A 21,975-nucleotide genomic window follows, 5' to 3' on the forward strand; every position below is an offset into this window, starting at 1 on the left:
TTAAATGTTTCTAATATGTAACTTTGGTTCATCCAAGTTAAATGAAAAGGGGAAAAAAGTATTTCTATTTGGTTTATTTTTCTATTTTTATTCTAATGTGAGTAGATACATTATACATAGTAGACACACAATACTATTTATTACATGAACGAATGAACTACAAAATGATATTAAGCACAAGTTAAAGTATTAATAAACCTTTAAGGTCAGGGGGAAAAATGTATTTGGGTTTTAAAGGGCTTAACCCTGTCAGATACAGTCTTTATATACCAAGACAGTCAGAGACACTGCTATAGAATTAGAAGGATTTGATACACAGCAATACAGGTCTAAACAGAAGTTAATGACATATGTTATCCAGTAGAGCTTAGCAAGGCTATTATTCTATCTTGCTAATATCCTTCAAGTAACCAGTGATAAGTCCTTTAATAAGAGGGAGCTAAAAGTAGTTATAGACCACAGAACATCAAATCAGTTACAGCAGTAAGTAAAGGCCAAGGTGTACTTACACATCATGGCTCTTGGAACAAATACATTATCTCTTAATCAAACAAATGGCCTCCTCAGCCTTGTTCTCATATTTATTTTGTCATATAAGATGGAATAATTTCCATAACTGTCTTAAGACAGCCAGCATGGGGAGTAGGTGAGGCATTAGATTAGATTAGTTTCTTTCCTTATTTAAATATCAATAATGATCTGTAGGAATGCAGTTCTAATTAACTGTTTATCTCTTAAGAAACAATACTTTTTTCCTTATAAGAACAGTTACATGCGTATAAAGTATATACAACTGCTTCTACATTAGGAAATACTACGAATTTCCTGAAATTTACTAAGCATGACCAAAAACCTAAGAGTTCAGACCATCTCTCCTTTTCAATCCTCCCTACTCTTACCTTGAGGGGTGGTACTCTTCGCACCTGGACCCTGTCCCCTCTATTGAGAAAGGGCTGTGGCGGGCCTTGAAATGGCTGCTGGTGCTGGTGATTGTCAGCGACACGTGGCCTCTTCTCCCAGCTCATAGGGGGCTCTTCTTGGGTGAGAGAAGATTTCCTCTTGAGGCCTTCTGGGCTCTGATCAACAAATGTTGACAGAGGCTCTTTCACAGTGGTCTCCTGTGAACCTGCTTCTACTATGGGCTTCATTACTGGTTTTTCTACCCCAGGACTCTTGGGTTTGCTTGGAGATGTAACTAAAGCATCCTGGCTTTCACTTTTGTTACAATTAGAAGCTGTGCTGAGATGATTCTCTTTTTCAGATTCCTGTTCAGCAGAGGCAACTGGCTTCTGTTCCAAGAGATCCTCATCCTTTGTGCATCTGATGGGAAAAGTGCTGCTAAGCTCATTTGTATTGCTAGCTGAGGAAAGTAGGAGCTCTGTGGATTTGGAGAAGTTTGGCTGCACCTTAACTTGGCTCTCATGCTCTTCTTTTTTCACTGGTGATGGCATTTGTACTGCTTCTTCTTTAGACTCTGACTGGGGAACTACTGGGGCTATTCTGATAGGAGAAGCCTCTGAAGGAAGCATGGCTTTTGGTTGCTCAGCTGGGATTTTCTTTAGTTTGGGATCACTGGTTGAAGCTATCAATTTCTTTGAATCCTCAAGGCTCAGGCCAGAACTAAAAAGTGGAAGAAAGAAATATTCTAGTTGAGAAATGGTCCCTGTTACTGAAGGCATTATAAGATAATGGAATATGACAATGCCTACAAGAACCACTGACACATAACAGGTATTCTTCATGTCATTATCTTCAGATGGAATAATATTTTTATTACTGCAATTTCTGGAGCCAGAGTACCTGGATTCAAATCCTGGCTCTGATACAAACTGTCCCTGTGCTCTTAAGTTACTAGCCTTCTGTACCTCAGTTTCCTCAACTGTACACCAAAGTACAGATTAATTGTAAAGATTAATTACTTCATAGTGTTACTATGATGAAAAGCACTTAGAATAGTACCTAACTTAGCACAGAATAAAATCTCAATAATCGTTATTATTACTACTTCTGCTTATAAAGGGGCCACACGGTCTAGAGGCATGCATCACAGATTATCCACAAGGGAACTGAAAGAAGGCTAAGATCCATTCACCCTGGGGTTGTGGGTTTGAACTGCGACAAATATGATGCTCTGCAGTACCTATAGGAAGGCTATCCCAGGAAATCCAAAAGAATAGTAGGAGAGTTGGCTGTTAATGCTTTCCAGAGGTTGAGAACTACAACTCTGTGAGTTTTTAGTAAGTCTGTTTAAACCCCACTTGGTACAGTTCTAAAATTCTAAGTTCAAGCATCTCTGAGCTATCTTGGGGGTATAGGTCAATTGGGATTTCCATGATGTGTCCTGACAAAGAGCTAGACTACTACCTTTTTTTTTTTTAATTGTTGTAGTTTAAATGAAGTTTACATTTCAAGTTAGTCTCCCATACAAAATTTTATACATACATTGTTATGTGACCCTAATTGCTCACCCCATTCCACGACAGCACACTCCTCCTTTCCACCCGATTCCCCATGTCCATTCAACCAGCTCCTAGCCGTCTCTGCCTTCCCATCTCACCTCTGGACAGAAGCTGCCCCTCTGGTCTCTTGTATCTACTTGAGCTAAGAGGCACACTCCTCACGAGTATCACTTTATGTCCCACAGTCCAGTCCAATCGTCTGAAAAGTTGGCCTTAGAAACTGTTTTAGTTCTGGGCTGATAGAGAATTCAGGGGCCATGCTTTCTGGGGTACCTCCAGTCTCAGTCAGACCATTAAGTCTGGTCTTCTTACTAGAATTTGAGTTCTGCATCCCATCTTTCTGCTGCTCCATCTGGGACTCTCTGTTGTGTTTCCTGTCAGGGCGGTCATTGGTGGTAGCCGGGCACTCTCTAGTTTGTCTGGGCTAGACTACTTCTTAAGGGTCACCAGAGACTCCTCCTAATGTTTTAGAATATTGTGTAATAGGCAAAAAAAAAAAAAACAGTATAGCCTTCTTAGGTGACTTCAAATAATTAGGACTGCATCTCTGAGATGGAATGGCTAAGAATAAAACTAGGCAGTATGCAAAAGGCAGGGAGGTAGACTTAACAAACAAATAGGACTTTGGGTATCTGATCTGATTTCAAACAGAACAGGCCCATTATCATCTGTTTATAAGTTCCCATTAATATTTCATTTGCATTTTCTGTTAGGAAAAAAAGATTTAGACTATAGGTCCTTGAGGACAGAGTTTGTATTTTCACTCAGCTATGTACATCTCCCAGAGTGTCTTTTGCAGAGAAGAGCCTGTTTAATTACACTTTGGATCTAATGGGTCCATTATTACAGAATTCCTAGGATCCCTTAGTTGACTCTGGATAAGCTGTCATATTTTGGGATGCTTCAATATTATAAAAAATGTACAGAACCTTAGCATTCTTATATCTTATAAAGTTACAGGGGAGAAAAAGCCAATCCTTTCAAAGAAAGAGATGCTCATTAATTCAAGATAATAAAATCTTTTTTTTTTTCTTTTTTTAAAAAAAAACCATCCTGCTCATATGATGGTGTGTTAAGAGTCAAGGATTACGAGTAATACAATTCTGGGCACCTGAGATTCAGAAAAACAAAACAAAACAAAACAAAAAAAACCTCAGTAAAGAAGAACAGGTGAAATAAAAAATAGAAGGCAACTGGGGACTAGGTTTTCTGGCAAGGTAGTGAGATGAAGCACAAGATGACAACTATGTAGGAATTAACATCTGGTTTACAGAATTTGTCTTATTATTACCTCTGACCATAGTAGCTTTCAAAGAATTGTTCTTTCCATAGCTCCACTTTTTTCTCCTTTTCAATCTCTTGTCGAATTCTCACCTGCATCTCAGGTGTAAACTCACCTGTAATGTAAAAAAAAAAAAAAACAAAACAAAACCCAGATATTCAATAGAAAAATGTTGTCTTCAACTTTAAACTATCAGTAAGTCATGAAAGATTCATGCAGAAATCAGAATACTATCACATGAATGTAACAGAAGCTTTCAAATTTCTTCACTGTAAGGTAGTGCCTATGTGCCATAAAAAAAAAAAAGTGCCATTAGTGAAATAAAAACACATGTGCACATCACTCCAAATAGTTGTCAGTACTTGGCTGAGGCCAAGAGGATCTCTGGGCTTCCTCTGCAGCACCTCCCTCCTGCTCCAAACATCACATTCTTCCAGATTTCTTATCTCTCTAACCTTTAATTTCTAACTTCTTTTCTACTATGGCAGGTGCTTTCAGTAAATAAAGCCACTGTGGGTGAGTTTTAAAGTTTTGTTTCTCCAAGGCAACTTATTTTTTAGCCTTTTTATCTCTAATTGCAGAATAAAAAGCTATGCCCCATTTACGGGCATTTAAGGTTCCAGTAAAAAGGTAGGGAATTGACCATAACACATAAGGAAATCAACTAAAAATGGAACAACAACCTAAATGTAAGATCTAAAACCATAAAACTCTTAGAACAAAATACAGGGCTAATGCTTTGGTACCTAGCTTTTGACGATCTTTAGATCTGATCCAAAAGCACAAGCAACAAAAGACAAAATAAACTGGACTTCATCAAAATTAAAAACTTTTGTGCATCAAACCACTTTATCAACAAAGTGAAGTGATAACCTACAGAATGGGAGGAAATATTTGGTAGCCATATATCTGATAAGGGTTTAATATCCAGAATACATAAAGAATTCCTACAACTCAACAAAAAAAGACAATTAAAAAAAAAGAACTTGAATAGATATTTCAACAGAGGATACACAAATGGCCAATAAGCACATGAAAACATGCTCAAGGTCATTAGTGCTAAGGAAAACGCAGATCAAAACCACAGTGAGATACCACTTTACTCCCATTATTGGCTATTACCAGAAAAACTGAAAACAACAAGTGTTGGTGAGGATGTAGAGAAACTGGAACCCTCATCCATTGCTAATGGGGTTGTAAAGTGGTGTAGCCACTGCAGAAAACACTTCGGCGGTTCCTCAAAAAGTTAAACACAGAATTACCATATGACCCAGCACTTCCACTCATAGGTATATGATCAAAAGACTTGAAAGCAGAGACTGACAGATACTTGTATACCAGTGTTCATTGCAGCATTACTTACGATAGCTAAAAAGTGGAAACAACTCAAGTATACATCAACAGATAAAGACATTAAAAAAAATTAATGTATATGTGTATATGTACGTATGTATGCATAATGGAGTATTACTCAGTCACAAAAAGGAATGAATTCCTGATATATGCTATAATACCGATGAATCTCAAAAACATGCCAAGTAAAGAAGCCAGATATAAAAGGTCACATATTATATGATTCCATTTATATGAAATATCCTGAATAGGTAAATCCATAGTGTCAGAAAGTAGACTCGTGGTTGCCTGGGACTGGGGGAAGAGGAGTTTAGGAAGTGACTGCTTTTTGGGTACCAGATTTTCTTTTGGAGTGATGAAAATGTTCTGGAACTAGATAGAGGTAGTGGCTGCACAACACTGTGAGTGTACTAAATGCCATTAAAGTGTACACTTTAAAATGGCTTATTTAATGTTCTATGAATTTCACCTCAACAGAAATTAAAAAAATAAATTACAGTCTGTGACTTTAATTATGGCTGCATATTAGAATTACTTGGGGGAAAAAAAAAAACAACCTGAAATTCAGGCCCCATCTGTTATGGGTTGAATGGTATCCCACCAAAAGATATGTTGAAATCCTAACCCCAGGTACCTGTGAATGTGACCTTATTGGAAACAGGATCTTTGCAGATGTAATTAGTTAACAAGAGGTCATACTGGAGTAAGGTGGGCTGTAATCCAATTATGACTGGTATCTTTATAAAAGAGAGGAGAGGAGACACAGACACAGGAGCTGCACAGAGAAGGTGGCTGTTAGGGATTGAATTGTGTCCCCAAAAATATCCTAACCCATGTAGCTATGGATGCAATCCCATCTGGGAATAGGATTTTCTTTGTTATGTTAATGAGGACATATCTCATAGAGTGTGTCTGACTTTTGAGATATAGAAGAGTCAATCAGGCACAGAAGCAATCAAATATAGATGGGGAAGACAGACGCCACTCCATATGAAGATCACCTAGGAACCGAGGAGCAGAAGAAAGAGACAAGGACTTTCCCCTAGAGCCGACAGAGACAGAAAGTCTTCCCTGGAAGCTGGTGCTCTGAATTTGGACTTCTAGTCTCCTAAACTGGGAGAAAATAAATTTGTTTGTTAAAGCTCCCCACCTCTGGTATTTCTGTTATAGTAGCACTAAGAAACTAAGACAGAATTTGGTACCGAGAAGTGGTGCTGCTCTAACAAACACCTAAAATTTGGAAGTGGTTTTGGAAGATGGAGGCAGAGATGGGAGTTATGCTGCCACAAACCAAGGAATGCTGGGGGCTACCAGAAGCTGGAAGAGAAGGAAGGGTCTTCTCCTAGACCCTTCAGAGAAAACCTGGCCCTGCCAACACCATGAATTCAGACTTTTAGGCTCCAGAACTGTGAGAGAATTAATTGCTGTTGTTTTAAGCCACCCAGGTTTGTACTACTTAGTTACGGTCACCCCAAGAAACTAACAGAGCATCCTAGACCAGTTAAACCACAATCATTGAGAATGGGGCCTGGGCATCAGTAAAAACATCACAGGTGATTTATACAATGAGCAGCCAGGATTTGGACATGAACATTTTTGGCTATGAACATTCATGTACAACTGCTAATACCGACAGATACGACATGTTGTACTCAGACAAATAAAAAAAGTTACCTTTAATTTTATACTTTACCCTTAGTGAATGAGTTAAACCAGAGTTATGAGCACGGCATACATGGCAAACCAGTGACTACCGTCAGTAATTCTCATCCATTATCTGTATTTATTAAAATGTTCTGATTGCCACTGAACTGTATACTTGAAGTGGGTGAATTTTAATAGTACGTGGAATATATCTCAATATTTTATATTTAATATTTGTTTATATATTTATATTTTATATCTCAATATATCTCAGTGCTTTAAAAAACACTCTTACTGCTTCTTTTAACTCTTAGTTTCATGAAGGTTGGGCAAAAATAAGGACGTTATCTCACTGCTTACTAAACAGTTGACTAATAGCACCATAAAATAACTTAATTCTACACTCTGCTTATTAAAATTTCAATTTTTAGGCACTACCTAGACTTACTAAATCAGAATCTCTAGGAATAGGGCCTGAAACTCTGTTTTTATTTTAGCTTCTGAAGCGACTCTAAATCATTCAAGAAACATATTGCCGGACTCCTCCTGGAGCCAAACCTGATTACACTGGCTACAGTTGGGAGTCCAGCAATACGTTTCATACAGGATCACTAGTTCTACCTTATGGAAACATCCCATCCTTCGCCTTCCTTAATTACTCAATTAATTAATTAATTACTTCCTTAATTACTTAATTGCCTATTGACGCAGAGAGGTGCCAATATGTCCTCAGAGTGGCTCCAGGTACATATAAATATACTGGTTCCAAGTGCCATCTTGGGAGACACATGAGGTAGAACACTTACCTTCTGAGAGTCTCTCCTTCCAGCCTTGGGCTGCTGAAGTGAAGAATTCATTGTTAAGGGCTGAACCATTTAACTTCATCAAACCATCTGGACCAACCTGGGTCAGAGAATAAGTAAAGGAAAGCTTACAAAGAAAGTTAAGGTATCATAAGGTACTTTCCTTTCTTTCTAGAAAAGACTGTAAGTATATTTAATTTATAGAAAGATGACCCTATCATGCCATTTTATAATATCCTTAATACCATTATTATGGATATCTCTATTTTTTAATATAATATCTACTATTTTTCTAAAATATTTCCTCTCCTACTTACCTTTCCTGCCTTTCAATCCCATTCTCCAATGATTAAAAACCTGTTTGCAGAACCGCTTGCAAACAAACAAATGTATATGAAATACATTTTGTGGGGGGAGGGGGGCAGTTCATTATTTGTTCTATAAAAATGGGACCAAGTTATACACACTGTTTTGCATCTTACTTTTCTCACTTAATACAGCATAGTAATCTCTTCAAGTTGACAGGCATAGTTTTGGCTTCTTTGTAATGGCTGCATATTGTCTCACTGTATGAATGTACCCCAATTCATTTCCCCACTCCCCAGTGATAGTCATACACTTTGCTTCCAGTGTCTTCCCAAAATCATCAAAGCTGCAATAAGCATTCTGGTATAGATGAATAAATTCATGCTTTTATTTCTCTAGGATAGATTTCCAGATCAAAGAATGTGTGTATGTTTAACTAGATATTATCCAATTATTTTCCAAAAAGGCTAAAACAATTCACATACCAGCAATATGTGGGCATACATTTTCCCTGCTAATAGTAGATACTGATATTTAATTCCGTCAATCTAATGGGTCTGAAATGGTAAAAGTTCCCTTTTTCTTGACTACTAGAGTGTCTGCAACTTTCTGCATGTTTATTGAAAATTCAGATTTGTTATCACATGAATTGCCAATTCGTATCATTTGTCCACTTTTCTATAAGGTTGCTTATTTTCATGTATTATTAATTTTTAAGAGTCCTGTGCATATTATACATAGCAAAACTTATTTTCACATATGTTGAAAATGTTTTCCCCAATTAATCTGTTTATTGACTTGATTTGTGATATCTTGCCAGAGGTTTTTACATATTCTTTTTAATATCAGAGATTTTGAATTTCCTGTCTTGGTTAAAACCATAAAATCTTACTTAAACACATAAAACCCAAGATCTGAAAAGATGATGACGAAAAGACTTAATAAAATATCACACAAAGCCACTGCGAAAAAAACCCTATTATTGCTTAAAAAACAAACAAACAAAACCATATTATTTACCAGCATTAAAGTGAAAAAAAGAAACCAATGGAAGAGGAGGAAGCGTCTTATAAATAGATACCGCATACAAATGAACAGGATATATGACAAAGGTGGTATTTCAAACGTAAATATATAGTGCTGGATCAACTGGCTAACCATCGAGTAGAAAAGTAAGTATCTGAATCCAGGTCTTTGGCTTATTCCTGACATTTCAAACTCCACTGAGGTGCTGGCCCACATCCTGCAGATGCTGGAGCAAGACAACTCTCCAGCCCTCCCTAAGCTGTATTCTACTGATGTCGACCTACATCCGTAAATGACAACTAGACAAATTTATTCTTTAATCATGACATTCTGCTAAGAGACTTTTATTTTGTTTTATAAGCCTTACAGGACCCACTTATTAAGAGTGCTTACATAAAAACAGCCTTATTTCTTCTTAAATACTAATATCACTTTTCTACAGGTAGATAGAAAGCAAAAAAAAAAACCTAGAAAATTCTTAAGAATTCTAAAGAAAATTAGGGAAGACTCAGAAGGGTTATCAAATTGCTTAGGCTTGAATTAACATACCTGTCTATCTACTTCTGGAAGCAGCAGAAGCAGTCGCTGCTGGCAATCTCCAGGTAGAACTGAAAAGGTGTGTTTGTTGATCAATGCTCGCAGATTTGTGTTAACCAGAATGGAGTCTGGTGTCTCAACGTCGATTTCAGCACATTTAGTCCTTTTCATTTGCCCTAAAAAAATGGAAAAGAATAATTTTGGCCTCCTCACATTTTTGTTTCTACCTAAACTCTAGCTTGCTGCTCTGCTATGCAAAAAACCACAGCTGTAAGCACTTAATTAAATATCATACTGTGATGAAGGTAACATGCAAGGACTTAAAATTTTCTTCCTAGTACCCAGACTAACAAATCTAAGTCCTTTTTCATTCATATTGGATAAGGAATACAATTTGTCTTCTCCGAACAGATAGAATAAAGTCTATAAAGTGGACCTTATGCCATACTAAAAGTACATTTTATGTTTGGGACTATTTTCCAAAAGGAACTCAAGAAGATTATGAGACATGACACATGCACAGAATGACTAACAAAATAGAAAAAACCCAATGTAAGAATCATACTGAGGCCCCTTTATCCTTTCCCTAAGAATTTTTTCCCCACTGATTTTAATTTGCATTCGTTACAATGTTATGAGAAGGTCTAACATATGCCTGATTAGGGATCCAGAAGGAGAAAATAAAGAAAACAGGGAAAAGGCAATATTTAAAGAATTGACAGCTGTACATTTACCAGACCGATGAAGACCTAGAGATCTAGAAGCACAGGATATCTCAAGCAGGATAAAAAGAAACTCATGCTTAGACTCAACTTAGTAAAATTTAAAATAGTTCTTCAAAGATAAGGAGAATAGCTCGAAAGCATCCACAAAGCAGGGAGAAATTACAAAGTGATTACATAGAAAACAATAACAAAAATGAGAGTAGCAAATTTCTTAACAACAAAGGAATCCAGAACAAAGTGGATAATATCTACAAATGCTGACAGAAAATAACTGTCAACCTAGAATGGTATGTCCACCAAACTATCCCTCAAAAATGAACATGAAACAAAGACATTTGTAAAGATAAACAAAAACTGAGGGCATTTACCACCAAGACAACTACTCTAAATAAACTTTAAAAACTGTACTTTAAGAAGGCAAATCATTGCAGAAGAATGGTCTGGAGTACAACAGAGAAAAGTAAACATATAGATAACTTCATATCCACATCGTTTGTACAAAATGACAGTATTCTAGTATCTAATTTGTGACATCACAAATAAAGAACAGAGATGTTAGACAACACTATTATTTAAGTCCAGGCAGAAAAGATCAGTGCTAAACTGTGAAGTACTTCCACTGTTCTAGAGAAAAATCAAGATGATTAACTTCAAGAATTAGTTAAATATGCAGGGTACCATTTCAAGGATCAGCACTAAAAGAATAAAAACAGTATGTATAAATATCAGGCTCAGTAGAGAAAAAAAGGACTACAAAGGGAATTAAAATGAGCAACATGCAAAAAAAGCTCAGTCAAACCAAACCAACAAAAAGGCAAGAAAGGGAAGAAGCAAAACAGAAGTGAAACAAAGACCAATAAAAAGATTGAAAGCCAATTCCAAATACATTAACAAAAATAATAAATATAAATGGATAAAACTCACCAAATAAAACAGATTGCCAGATTAGATTAAAAAAAAAAAAAATTTAGAAAATTCAGCCATCTATATGCTATTTAAAAGAGACATATCTAAAGATAAGGACAAAGAAATGTAGAAAGATATGCCAGGTAAATACTAACCATAGGAAAGCTGGGATTCTTTCAATAATATTTAAAAAAAAAAAAAAAAAGCAAAAGCACTTTAAGTAAAAAGCCTAATCAGTGATTAATAAGGTAACTAGATAATGATGAAGAGTTCAATCCACCAGGAAAACATGGAAACATCTAATAAAATAGCTTCAAAATTAAATGAAACAAAAACTGATATAACAAGGAGATTGTACAAATCTATCATCATGATAGATTTCTACACAGCTCTCAATTATTAAGAAATAAGTCAAACTAAAAGTAGCAGCCAAAAAAAAAAAATTTAGATTAAGAAGCTTGATTCAATAAACAAATACAGAATTCTATACTGAACAACTAGAAAGTATACACAAAAATTCAGTATTATTAGCCTAAAAAAGGAGGTCTCAATAAATCTCAAATAATATTAATAGTAATAATAACAATACAATCAATAATACCAGCAGCAAACACTTCCTGTGTTCCAGGCACTATTCTAAGCATTTATACGTATTAACTCATTTAACTTTCACACAAGTCTATGGAGTAGGTAATTATTATCTCATCTCACAGATAGAGAGAGTCCCAGATATGGTAACTTGCTCAAAATTACACTATTTAGTAATACTGCAGGAATTTGAACCCAGATATTGAGGCTTCAGAGTCTGTTGTTCAAGTTATACTACACAGGAACAGATATAACACAGCTCAGTATTTAAAAATTAATAAGAAAAACATGAACAAAAATATCTATATCTGGAAGTTTAAAAAACAAAAACTTCTAAATAAGTCCTGGGACAAAACAGAAGTCACAATAAAATTAAAACTAAATAATAAAAACATTACTTGGCAACTTAACATTAAATCACTATTTTGCCCAGCTCCTGATCAAACCAGAGGAGGGGATACTGCTTTCTTTATTAGGACTGATAGCCCAAGAGTCAGGGCACCTCTCCTGGGGTCTCATGACCCTTTGTGTTGTTGGCAGAATGCTGTATGTGATGATCAATGGGAGAGCCTTTCATGGCCCTGTGAGTTTTTCCTAATAAACAATCCTGGCATGTCCGGTTTATGTACTACTTGGTCATTTGCCATTTTTGGGTGACCTTACTAAAACTTGTGGGAGGCAGTGAGTGGGGAAGCTCTGAGTATAGCCATAAATGCTTGTATTAGAAAATTATTCAACCAATTGTCCAACTTACGAAGTTAGAAACAAACAAAAAAGAATAAACCCTAATAAAATACATGGAAGCAGACGATAAGCACGTATTAATAAAAGGACATACAATGTACTTAAGGATATCAATTCAGAATGACCAAGATAGTCTAGAAAAATTACTAGATTTTAATGAGAAAAAATTCTTTGGGATCTATACAAAGACCAAATGACTTATATAGAACAGAAAATTTTATTATTGATTTTAACAAAAGAAATGGAGTAATATATTTTAAGACACTCAAAGGAAAGAAAATGTAGGCCCAAGTATTTAGTACTCAGGTAAACTGACCTTCATATATAAACACCACAAACTGATATCGGCACACAAGAACTAAGCAAGCATCATTTCCATAAGCCTTTTCTGAGGAAATGAGTATCAGACAATCAGAATGGCTAGACAGACAGCAAAATAAGGGCTGGCAGTAACCATTAAATAAATAGCTTTCCAGGTCATGGAAGCCCCACAGACACATCCAAACTCCCTGAGGGACTGAACTGCTGGGCGGAGGGCTGTGGGGATCATGGTCTCGGGGAACATCTAGCTCAACTGGCATACCACAGTTTATAAAGACAATGTTCTACATTCTACCTTGGTGAGTAGTGTCTGGGGTCTTAAAAGCCTGTGAGCGGCCATCTAAGATACTCCACTGATCTCATCCCTTCGGGAGCAAGGGAGAATGAAGAGAACAGGATACAAGGAAAAGATTAGTTGGAAGGACTAATGGTCCACAGCTACCAAGGCCTCCACCAGACTGAGTCCAGTACAGCTAGATGGTGCCCGGCTACCACCACTGTCTGCTCTGACCAGGATCACAACAGAGGGTTCTGGACAGAGCTGGACAAGGATGTAGAACATAATTCTAACTCACACAAAAAAGACAAGATTTACTGGCCTAAAGGAGACTGGAGAAACCCCGAGAGTATGGCCCCCAGACACCCTTTTAGCTCAGTGGTGAAGTTATCTCCGAAGTTCACCGTTCAGCCTGGGAGTGGACAGCCCTGTAAAACCAAATGGGACTAATGAGGTACAGCAGTCCAGTGACAAGGGCCAGAAGGCAGAAGGGGACAAGGAAGCTGGTGATAGGGAACCCAAGGTTAAGTAAGGATACTGTTGATGTGTTGTGAAATTGTTAACCATGGTCATAGGGCAACATGTGTAGTAACTGTTAAATGAGAAACTATTTTGTTCTGTAAGCCTTCATCTTAAGTGAGAATAGCAGTACAATTGGAAGAGCAGTAGTCAATGTCACTGAACTGTGCATGTAGAAATTTTTGAAATGGTGTATCTTTGGCTATGTGTATTTTCACCAAAAAAAAGGTTGAGAAGTTAGAGGGTTGACATATTGTGGGGTTGTTAACCAATGTCATAAAACTATATGTGTGAAAAATAAATAAATAAGTAGCTTTCCAGATCTAAGACTAAAAAGTACAGTATGTAATGCCTATGGTATACTTTGAAAGTATAGAGAGTGAACAACTACTTTCAAAAAATGGACGGGAAAATGAGGGGAGCATAAGCACAAAATATTTAAAACTGTTTACAAGTGATCATACTGGTAAACAGTATTGCTATTCTTCTGAAACTGCTGCGTGTGTAATGAAGGATAAAGCAAATGACTAAGTATGGGATCTTCTAATTTCATCATTCACTGTGTCCTTAAGAAACCCTACTAGACAGTTCTACTCTGTCCTATAGGGTCACTATGAGTCAGAATTTACTTGATGGTGATAGGTTTTTTTTTTTTTTTTTTGGTGTCCTTGAGAGCCACAATTCCTCCTTTGGAAGACAGCAGATCCAGATGTAATAACAAATCCAGTCTTAACTAATTGAAACTATAAATACAAATTCATGAGAAATTTTATCTTTAAGTAAATGAAGGCAGGCTAACTTATACTACTTCCTACTGAAAGGAACTGGGGGATATTGAGAAATGGATGATTCCAAATCTGGAGCAAAATATGTATAAGATAAACCCGAACACTTTGGCACACCAGATAGCAAGAAATCTATCACATACTACTAAAAAAACCCCACTGTTGTCCAGTTGATTCCAACTCATAGGGACCCCATAGGCTTTCCAAGGCTGTAAATCTCTACGGAAGCAGACTGCCACCTCTTTCTCCCACTGAGCCACTGGTGGTTTCAAATTGTTTACCTTTCAGTTAGCAATCGATTGCTTTAATCACTATGCCATCTGACGTTGGAAGCCATCATGAAGAGGCTCTCACTGACCAAAGGTGAGGCAATATATAATAAGTATAATAACTAAAATTTATGGAAATATATAAAAAACATTTAAACCCATGAATTTATGAGTCTCAAAAAAAACTTTGTCACCTTTGGAGGGTTACAAAATAACAATTTATTACATTGAAAACTATCACAGAAAGAGAAAGATGCTACTAGCATTTCTATCTTGCCTTTCCTATGTAAGCTCTCATGCTTTTGTAATCAGAAGTGTACCTTTAGAGAAGTGTTCAAGTTAATAAGGAAGAGATGACAGAATTAGATCAACATCTGGAACCCTTAATGGCTTTACAAATTAAGAATCAATGGCATATATTTGCAATTTAATAACAAAATGACAAACAACCCAATCAAAAATAGACTAAGGACTTGAGTAGACATTTCACCAAAGAAGATATTCAAACGGCCAACAAACACATGAAAAGATGCTCAACGTTTTTAGTCATCAAAGAGATGAAAATCCAAACCACAATGAGATACCATTTCACTCCCACTAGTATGGCTAAGGGGGGGAATAAAAGGAAAATAACAAATGTTGGCAATGATGTGGTGAAATTGGGGCCCTTATCTATCGTTAATGAGAATGCAAAATGGTACATCCATTGTAGAAAACAGAGTGGTGGTTCCTCAAGAAATTAAAAAACAGAACTACCATATGACCCAGACATCCCACTCCTAGGTATATATCCAACGGGCTTAAAAGCAGCAACATAAACAAACACAGGTACACCAATGTTCACTGCAGCACTACTTACAATAGCAAAACGATGGAAACAACCTAAATGGCCATCAATAGATGAATCAATAAATAAAATGTTGCTGTTAGGTGCTGTTGAGTTGACTCCAATTCATAGTGACCCTACGTACAACAGAATGAAACACTGCCTGGCTGTGCCATCCTCACAATCTTTGCTATGTTTGGGCACGATGTTGCAGCCACTGTGTCCATCCATCTTGTTGAGGGTCTTCCACTTTTCTGCTGACTCTGTACTTTATCAAGTTTGATGTCCTTCTCCAGGGAACGGTCCCTCCTGATAATGTGTCCAAAGTACAAAATATGAAGTCTCACTATCCTCACTTCTAAGGAGCCTTCTGGCTTTACTTCTTCCAAGACAGATTTGTTCGTTCTTCTGGCAGTCCATGGTATATCAAATATTCTCCACCAGTACCATAATTCAAAGGCATCAATTCTTCTTTGGTCTTCCTTATTCACTGTCCGGCTTTCGTATGCATGTGAAGTGAGTGAAAATACCATGGCTTGGGTCAGGTGCACCTTAGTCCTCAAAGTGACATCTTTGCTTTTTCACACTTTTTTAGAGAGGTCTTTTCTAGCAGATTTGCCCAATGTAATATGTCGTTTGATCTCTTGACTGCTGCTTCCATGGGTGTTGATTGCGGATCCAAGTAAAATGAAATCCTTGACAATTTCAATCTTTTCTGTTTATCATGATGTTGCTTATTGGTCTGGTTGTGAGGATTATTTTCTTTATGTTTAGGGGTAATTCATACTAAAGGCTGTAGTCTTTGATCTTCATAAGAAATGTTTAAGTTCTCTTTGCTTTCAGCAAGCAAGGTTGTGTCATCTGCATATTGCAGGTTGTTAATGAGCCATCCTTCAATTCTGATGCCACATTCTTCTTTGTATAGTCCAGCTTCTCAGATTATGTGCTCAGCATACAAATTGAAAAAGTATAGTGGAAGGATACAACCCTGATGCACACCTTTCCTGACTGTAAACCACACAGTATCCCTTCGTTCTGTTTGAACAACTACCTCTTGGTCTATGTACAGGTTCCATGTGAGCACAAGTAAGTGTTCTGGAATTCCCATTCTTTGCAATGTTATCCATAATTTGCTATGATCCACACAAATGCCTTTGCACAGTCAATAAACACAGGTAAACATCTTCGTGGTATTCTTTACTTTCAGCAAGATCCATCTGATATCAGCAATGATATCCCTGGGTTGCACAACCTCTTCTGAATCCAGTTTGGATTTCTGAATAATCTTCAGCAAAATTTTACTTGTGTGTGATATTAATGATATTTTTGATAATTTCTGCATTCTGTTGGATCACCTTTCTTTAGAATAGACACAAATATGGATCTCTTCCAATTGGTTGGCCTGGTAGCTATCTTCCAAATTCCTTGGCACACATGAGTTAATGCTCCCAACATTGCATCCATTTGTTGAAACATCTCAATTGGTATTCCATCAACTCCTGGAGCCTTGTTTTTTGCTAATGTCTTAAATGCAGCTTAAACTTCTTCCTTCAGTACTACAGGTTTTGATCATATGCTGCCTCCTGAAATAGCTGAAAGTCGACCAATTCTTTTTGGCACAGTGACTCTGTGTATTCCTTCTATCTTCTTTTGATGCTTCCTGTGTCGTTCAATATCTTGCCCACAGAACACTCCAATATTGTAACTCAAGCCCTGAATTTTTTCTTCAGTTCTTTCAGCGTGAGAAATGCCTTTTGGTTTTCTAACTCCAGGTGTTTGCACATTTCATTATAATACCTTACTCTGTCTTCTCAAGACGCCCTTTGAAATCTGTCCAGCTCTTTTACTCCATCACATCTTCCATTTGCTTTAGCTACTCTACATTCAAGAGCAAGTTTCAGAGTCTCTTCTGACATCCACTTTGGTCTTTTCTTTCTTTCCTGTCTTTTTAATGACCTTTTGCTTTCTTCATGTATGATGTCCTTGATGTCATCCCATAACTCGTCTGGTCACTGAATTGTACATGTAGAAATTGTTGAATTGATATATATTTTGCTGTGTATATTTCAACAACAACAAAACAAATTATTCATAAAAATTAAACCAAAACTTAAAAAAAAAAAACACACACACAGCATTCCGTGGTTGTAGAGAAACTCTTATTCCCTATTGGTTGAGTAACAAACTACGGTAACACATAAATTCCATTTGAGTAAATTACTTCACTTCTAAGGAAAAAAAAAAAAAATCAATGGCTGTTATCAACAAAAAACTATTGACAGATACTATCTGCATCTACCAGTATTCTCTGGTCACCCCTCACTCCATCAGCAAAAATCAGACCCAAATCTAATCAAGACCCTAGAACCAACCAACACTTTAGAGGAAATACATTTGAATACAGGATACTGGATAGAGGAACACCATAATGATGCAATCAGCAAATTCTAGTCTGTGAGAAACACTACAGGTCAAATGACTTATTCTTCAATAAACACACTGCAATGAAAAATCAAAGAGATGGAAGGGAATCTTAAGATTAAAACGGACCTAAAAGAAAAATTAACACTACATCAAAAAAAACAAAAAGGACAAAACTAAATTATAGTGTTTAGGTAATAACATTTTTGTGATTACACTATAAAGAAATGCAAGGAAGTGATTACAATAAAAGTGAGGATATTGGCTACTTGAAAGATGGAGGAAAAGGGTTGTAAAGTATGTGGAGGGTCTTGTGAAGTAACTGGCAGAGTTATTGTTGATTTGGTTTATAAAGGTATTTACCTCATAATAATCTATTAAGTTACATTCTTGTTACAGGCAGTTTTGTCTGTGTGCTTTATTTCATAACAAAAGGTTTAAATTTTTTTTTATCTTATTAATAACTATGTCAATAAATTTGAGAATTTAGATGAAATGGGAAAATTCCTAGAAAATTTTAATTTACCAAAATTGGCACAGTATAGAAAATAGTCTCTTTCAACATTTTTTAATATTTACTTAAAAAATTTTTCAATACAGAGGAAGGAAAGTCAGGAATAGGAGGAGGAAATGGAATGCGTGGCTAACTGCTTCCGTGAAAAACTGCCTCTGTGGCCATGAGAGCAGAAGAACTGGATGGTGCCCAGCTGCAATTACTGAAAATTCTGATCAAAGATTCCACAGAAGAATCCTGATCAAAATGGGGAGAATGCAGAACAGAATTTGAGATTCTCATGGACTCCATTTCTGGAGTCATGGAGGGTGGCTGAACCCCTGAAACTACTGCCCTGAGATAATCTTTAAACTTCAAACCAAAAATATCCCCTGAAGTCTTCTCAAAACCAAACAGTAGTTTACCTTAACTAGTAAAGAAATGTCTGCCTTGAGCACTGTGCTCTTTTAAGGTTTATCTATATGAGATCAAACTGACAACAGCAACTGGAAAGATTAGACAGGAAACATAGGGAGCAGTGAGTTTATGTTAATGAGAAAGGAATAGATCAGAAAAGGAGGGTGAGAATGGTTGCACAACTAGAAGAATGTAATCAGTTTCACTGAACTGTACATGTGGAAACTGTTGGTGAATGTTTTACTATGTACAGTCTCAACAACAACAACAAAAAACTTCCTACATAGCGAAGTCCAGACTGTGATGGCATCACATGTAAATTCTTCTAAACATTTAAGAACGAAACAATACCATGGTTATACAAACTCCAAAAAAAATTGAAAACTTCCCAACCCAGGGTATGCAGCCAACATTTTCATAATTGTAAAGTATTTCATTTAATGACTCTATGACAATTCATTAATCCATTCTGTTATTAACAGACATGTGCCCCCACCACATGCTTGTATCAGCCATTACAAGAAATGGTGCTATGAGCATTCTTATACAAGTATCCTGGTGCATATATGCAAGAGTTCTTCTAGGTGAGAACTGCCAGTCAAGTGTACAGATATCTTCATTTTACTTGACCATGGCACAATTTTCTCAAAGTGGTTGTACCAATTTACAACCCAGTGAACTGCAAATGAAATTTCCTGGTGCTCCATGTCTCCAATATTGTGGGTTTGTTTTAATTTGCACTGCTATGTTTACTAACAAGGTTTACTTTTAGCATCTTCCCCATTCACTGTCTAATGGGAGTTTCTGCTTTCTTAAGCGAAAAAGCATGCTCAAGACTACAAACTATATGTAACATTTTTATAAAGTTCAAAAACAGGAAAAATAAGGACTTCTAGCAACATGGTGCTCTAGGCAGAAGCACCACACTGTCCCTCCATAGCAAAGATCCAAACAGAGAAAATAGCAATCCTGAAACCCTAAGCATCAAATGAAGAGATAAAGAATTCACCCAAGCACCAAATGGAATAAGAAACTGACAGAGAACAGAGAGTGAAGAGACATACATGCAGAGGTCCTCTATCAGCTAACTCAGCATGGATCTGCCATCTTGGACTCCTGTCAGAGACCAGCGTACAGGGGGTAAGAGAAAGGAGCTTCACAGAGCTTCCAGCAGGACACAGAATAACTGGTAATCAACGACATACACTTTCCCACCCCCCACCCCTCTTCACCCCTACTCGGCTTCCTCTGCTTCCTGTGGCCATGGTCTCTTGGCCGGGAAGCAATGGCTGCTTGGATTCCGCCCGCCAGCACTGGCCGTCTCCCTGGGTGCCATTTGTTGGCTGCTGGTGTTGCTTTTTACTGCTTCTTTTGATTTCTTCCTTGTCTCTTACCACCTCCCCCTTCTTTCACTCGAGTGCCTGGCTCTGTGCGCCATCGTTGCTTCTTCCTGAGAGGCTGTGGAGCTCTGCTCGAGGGTGGAGCTGCATCCTGGCCCGTGCTGCCGCGCTGGTGGGATCCCGGGGCTTTGTTGTTTGTTTGTTTTGAATTGTTTGTTTTCTTTTTCTTTTCCTGAGGTGGGGGCCTGTTCTGGCCAGGCAGTGCTGTGCAGATTGGTACCTCACCCCTCAGCTTGCAAAGAGGCGCGGAGGGATTCCTGAGGGCATTTCTTTTCTCATGTTTCTTTTTCTCTGTTTTTTTTGGGGAGTTTTCTTGTTCTTTTTTTTTTTTTTTTAATTTGTTTTGTTTTCTTTTCCCTCTTTTCCCCTTTTTCTCTTGCTTCATTACTCAGTATCTCATCTCTCTATACCTTCCTTCTCTTCCTGTCCCCTGAATACCTGGCGCTGAAAAACACCTCTACGCTGTCTAGCCAGGCTTTACTTCAACACCTGCGAACAACTTCCCCATACCTTGCAGCTGCACCGGTGGGATCCCTGGGAGCTTTGATTTTCTATCTAACTTTTCTTTTCTTTTTTTATTATTTTATTTTATTATTTTATTATTCTTTTCTTCTTCTTCGCCTTTTTGTTTCTCTCCATTTCATGGTCTCTCATCTCTCCACTGCAACAGCAAGCTCCCCTAGACTCTTTTTTATTTGTATGTTTTTGTCTCCTGTTCCTCTCTCCTCTCTCATACCCATCTTAGCTCCACACATCACAATCTCTCCCCTCCATCGTGCCTACCTGCACCGTGCACTTAACATCACAACACCAAGCAGTACAGGCACGGCCTACTGGAACCTGCCCGCACTGATTACCAGCCCACCCTGGTGGCTGTAGTAAGTGCCACAAACAACCCATCCCAGCAGCTCCTCTTCAGCTAGACCTGCCCTGCTGTACCATGTCTGACTGACTGACACTGCCAATTGGGAAGGAGGCAAAAGATATCGTGCCCACATATAAGCCAGCAACAAAGAACACACAGCCTGCCTGCTCAGACATAGATGAAACAAACAAATCTACAATCAATAAACAAGAAAAGTAACTACTGAATGCCCCAAAGACGGCAGACAATATCAAAACATTTACAGAAACAGGACAGGATGGTACTAGGAGGCGTCCAAAATAAAACACCAGATGACTTTCCAGTAGAAGAAAAGGCACTGGAACTAACGGACAGGAAATTCAAATCTCTAATACTAAGAATTATCCAAGAGTTGAAGCAAAAAGTAGGAAAAAAAAAAAAAAAGAGGAAAAAATAGGCAAATTCATGGAAAAGGCAGACAAATTCATAGAAAATATAGACAAAAAAAAAAATGGGAGAATTCAGGAAAATACTGCAGGAACAAAATATCAAAATAAATTTACAACTAGAAATCATAGAAAGACAACAGTTAGAAATCCAAAAGATAAACAACAAGATTTCAGAGACGGACAGTGTCATAGAAGGGCTGAGGAGCACATTTGAGGCGGTGGAAGACAGGATCAGCGGAACTGAAGACAAACACTTGGATACAAGTCTGTTTCAGGAAAACTCAGAAAAAAGAATGAAGAAAAACGAAGAGACCCTGAGAATTATGTGGGATACAATCAAAAGCAAAAATTTTCGAGTGATTGGAGTTCTAGAACAGGGGAAGAAAACAGAAAACACAAGACAGGATCACTGAAGAACTGCTGACAGAAAACATCCACAATATCATGAAATATGAAAAGTTGACCATCCAAGAAGCCCAACGAACCCCATATAGGAGAGACCCCAAAAGAAAATCACCAAGGCATATCATAATCACACTAGCCAAAACCAAAGACAAACAAAGAATCCTGAGAGCAGCTCG

The 21,975-nt window shown here is 37.3% G+C and overlaps 1 protein-coding gene across 6 annotated transcripts in view; it reads right to left on the bottom strand.

Annotated features, from left to right (window-relative positions):
- The window catches only part of ASXL2 (ASXL transcriptional regulator 2), a 197,758-nt gene that overhangs the window by 10,927 nt on the left and 164,856 nt on the right, over nt 1–21,975 (bottom strand). For all 6 annotated transcript variants that reach the window (XM_023732420.1, XM_004377581.3, XM_023732421.1 and 3 more), the window contains 4 exons: nt 9,423–9,586; nt 7,545–7,641; nt 3,751–3,856; nt 900–1,620 (listed from right to left, as the gene is read on the bottom strand). In XM_023732420.1, the coding sequence (XP_023588188.1) occupies nt 900–1,620; nt 3,751–3,856; nt 7,545–7,641; nt 9,423–9,586 (1,088 nt within the window). The remainder of the gene's footprint in view (nt 1–899; nt 1,621–3,750; nt 3,857–7,544; nt 7,642–9,422; nt 9,587–21,975) is intronic.

Source organism: Trichechus manatus, unplaced genomic scaffold, assembly GCF_000243295.1.
Source record: "Trichechus manatus latirostris isolate Lorelei unplaced genomic scaffold, TriManLat1.0 scaffold00052, whole genome shotgun sequence".
Classification (NCBI taxonomy): Eukaryota; Metazoa; Chordata; class Mammalia; order Sirenia; family Trichechidae; genus Trichechus; species Trichechus manatus.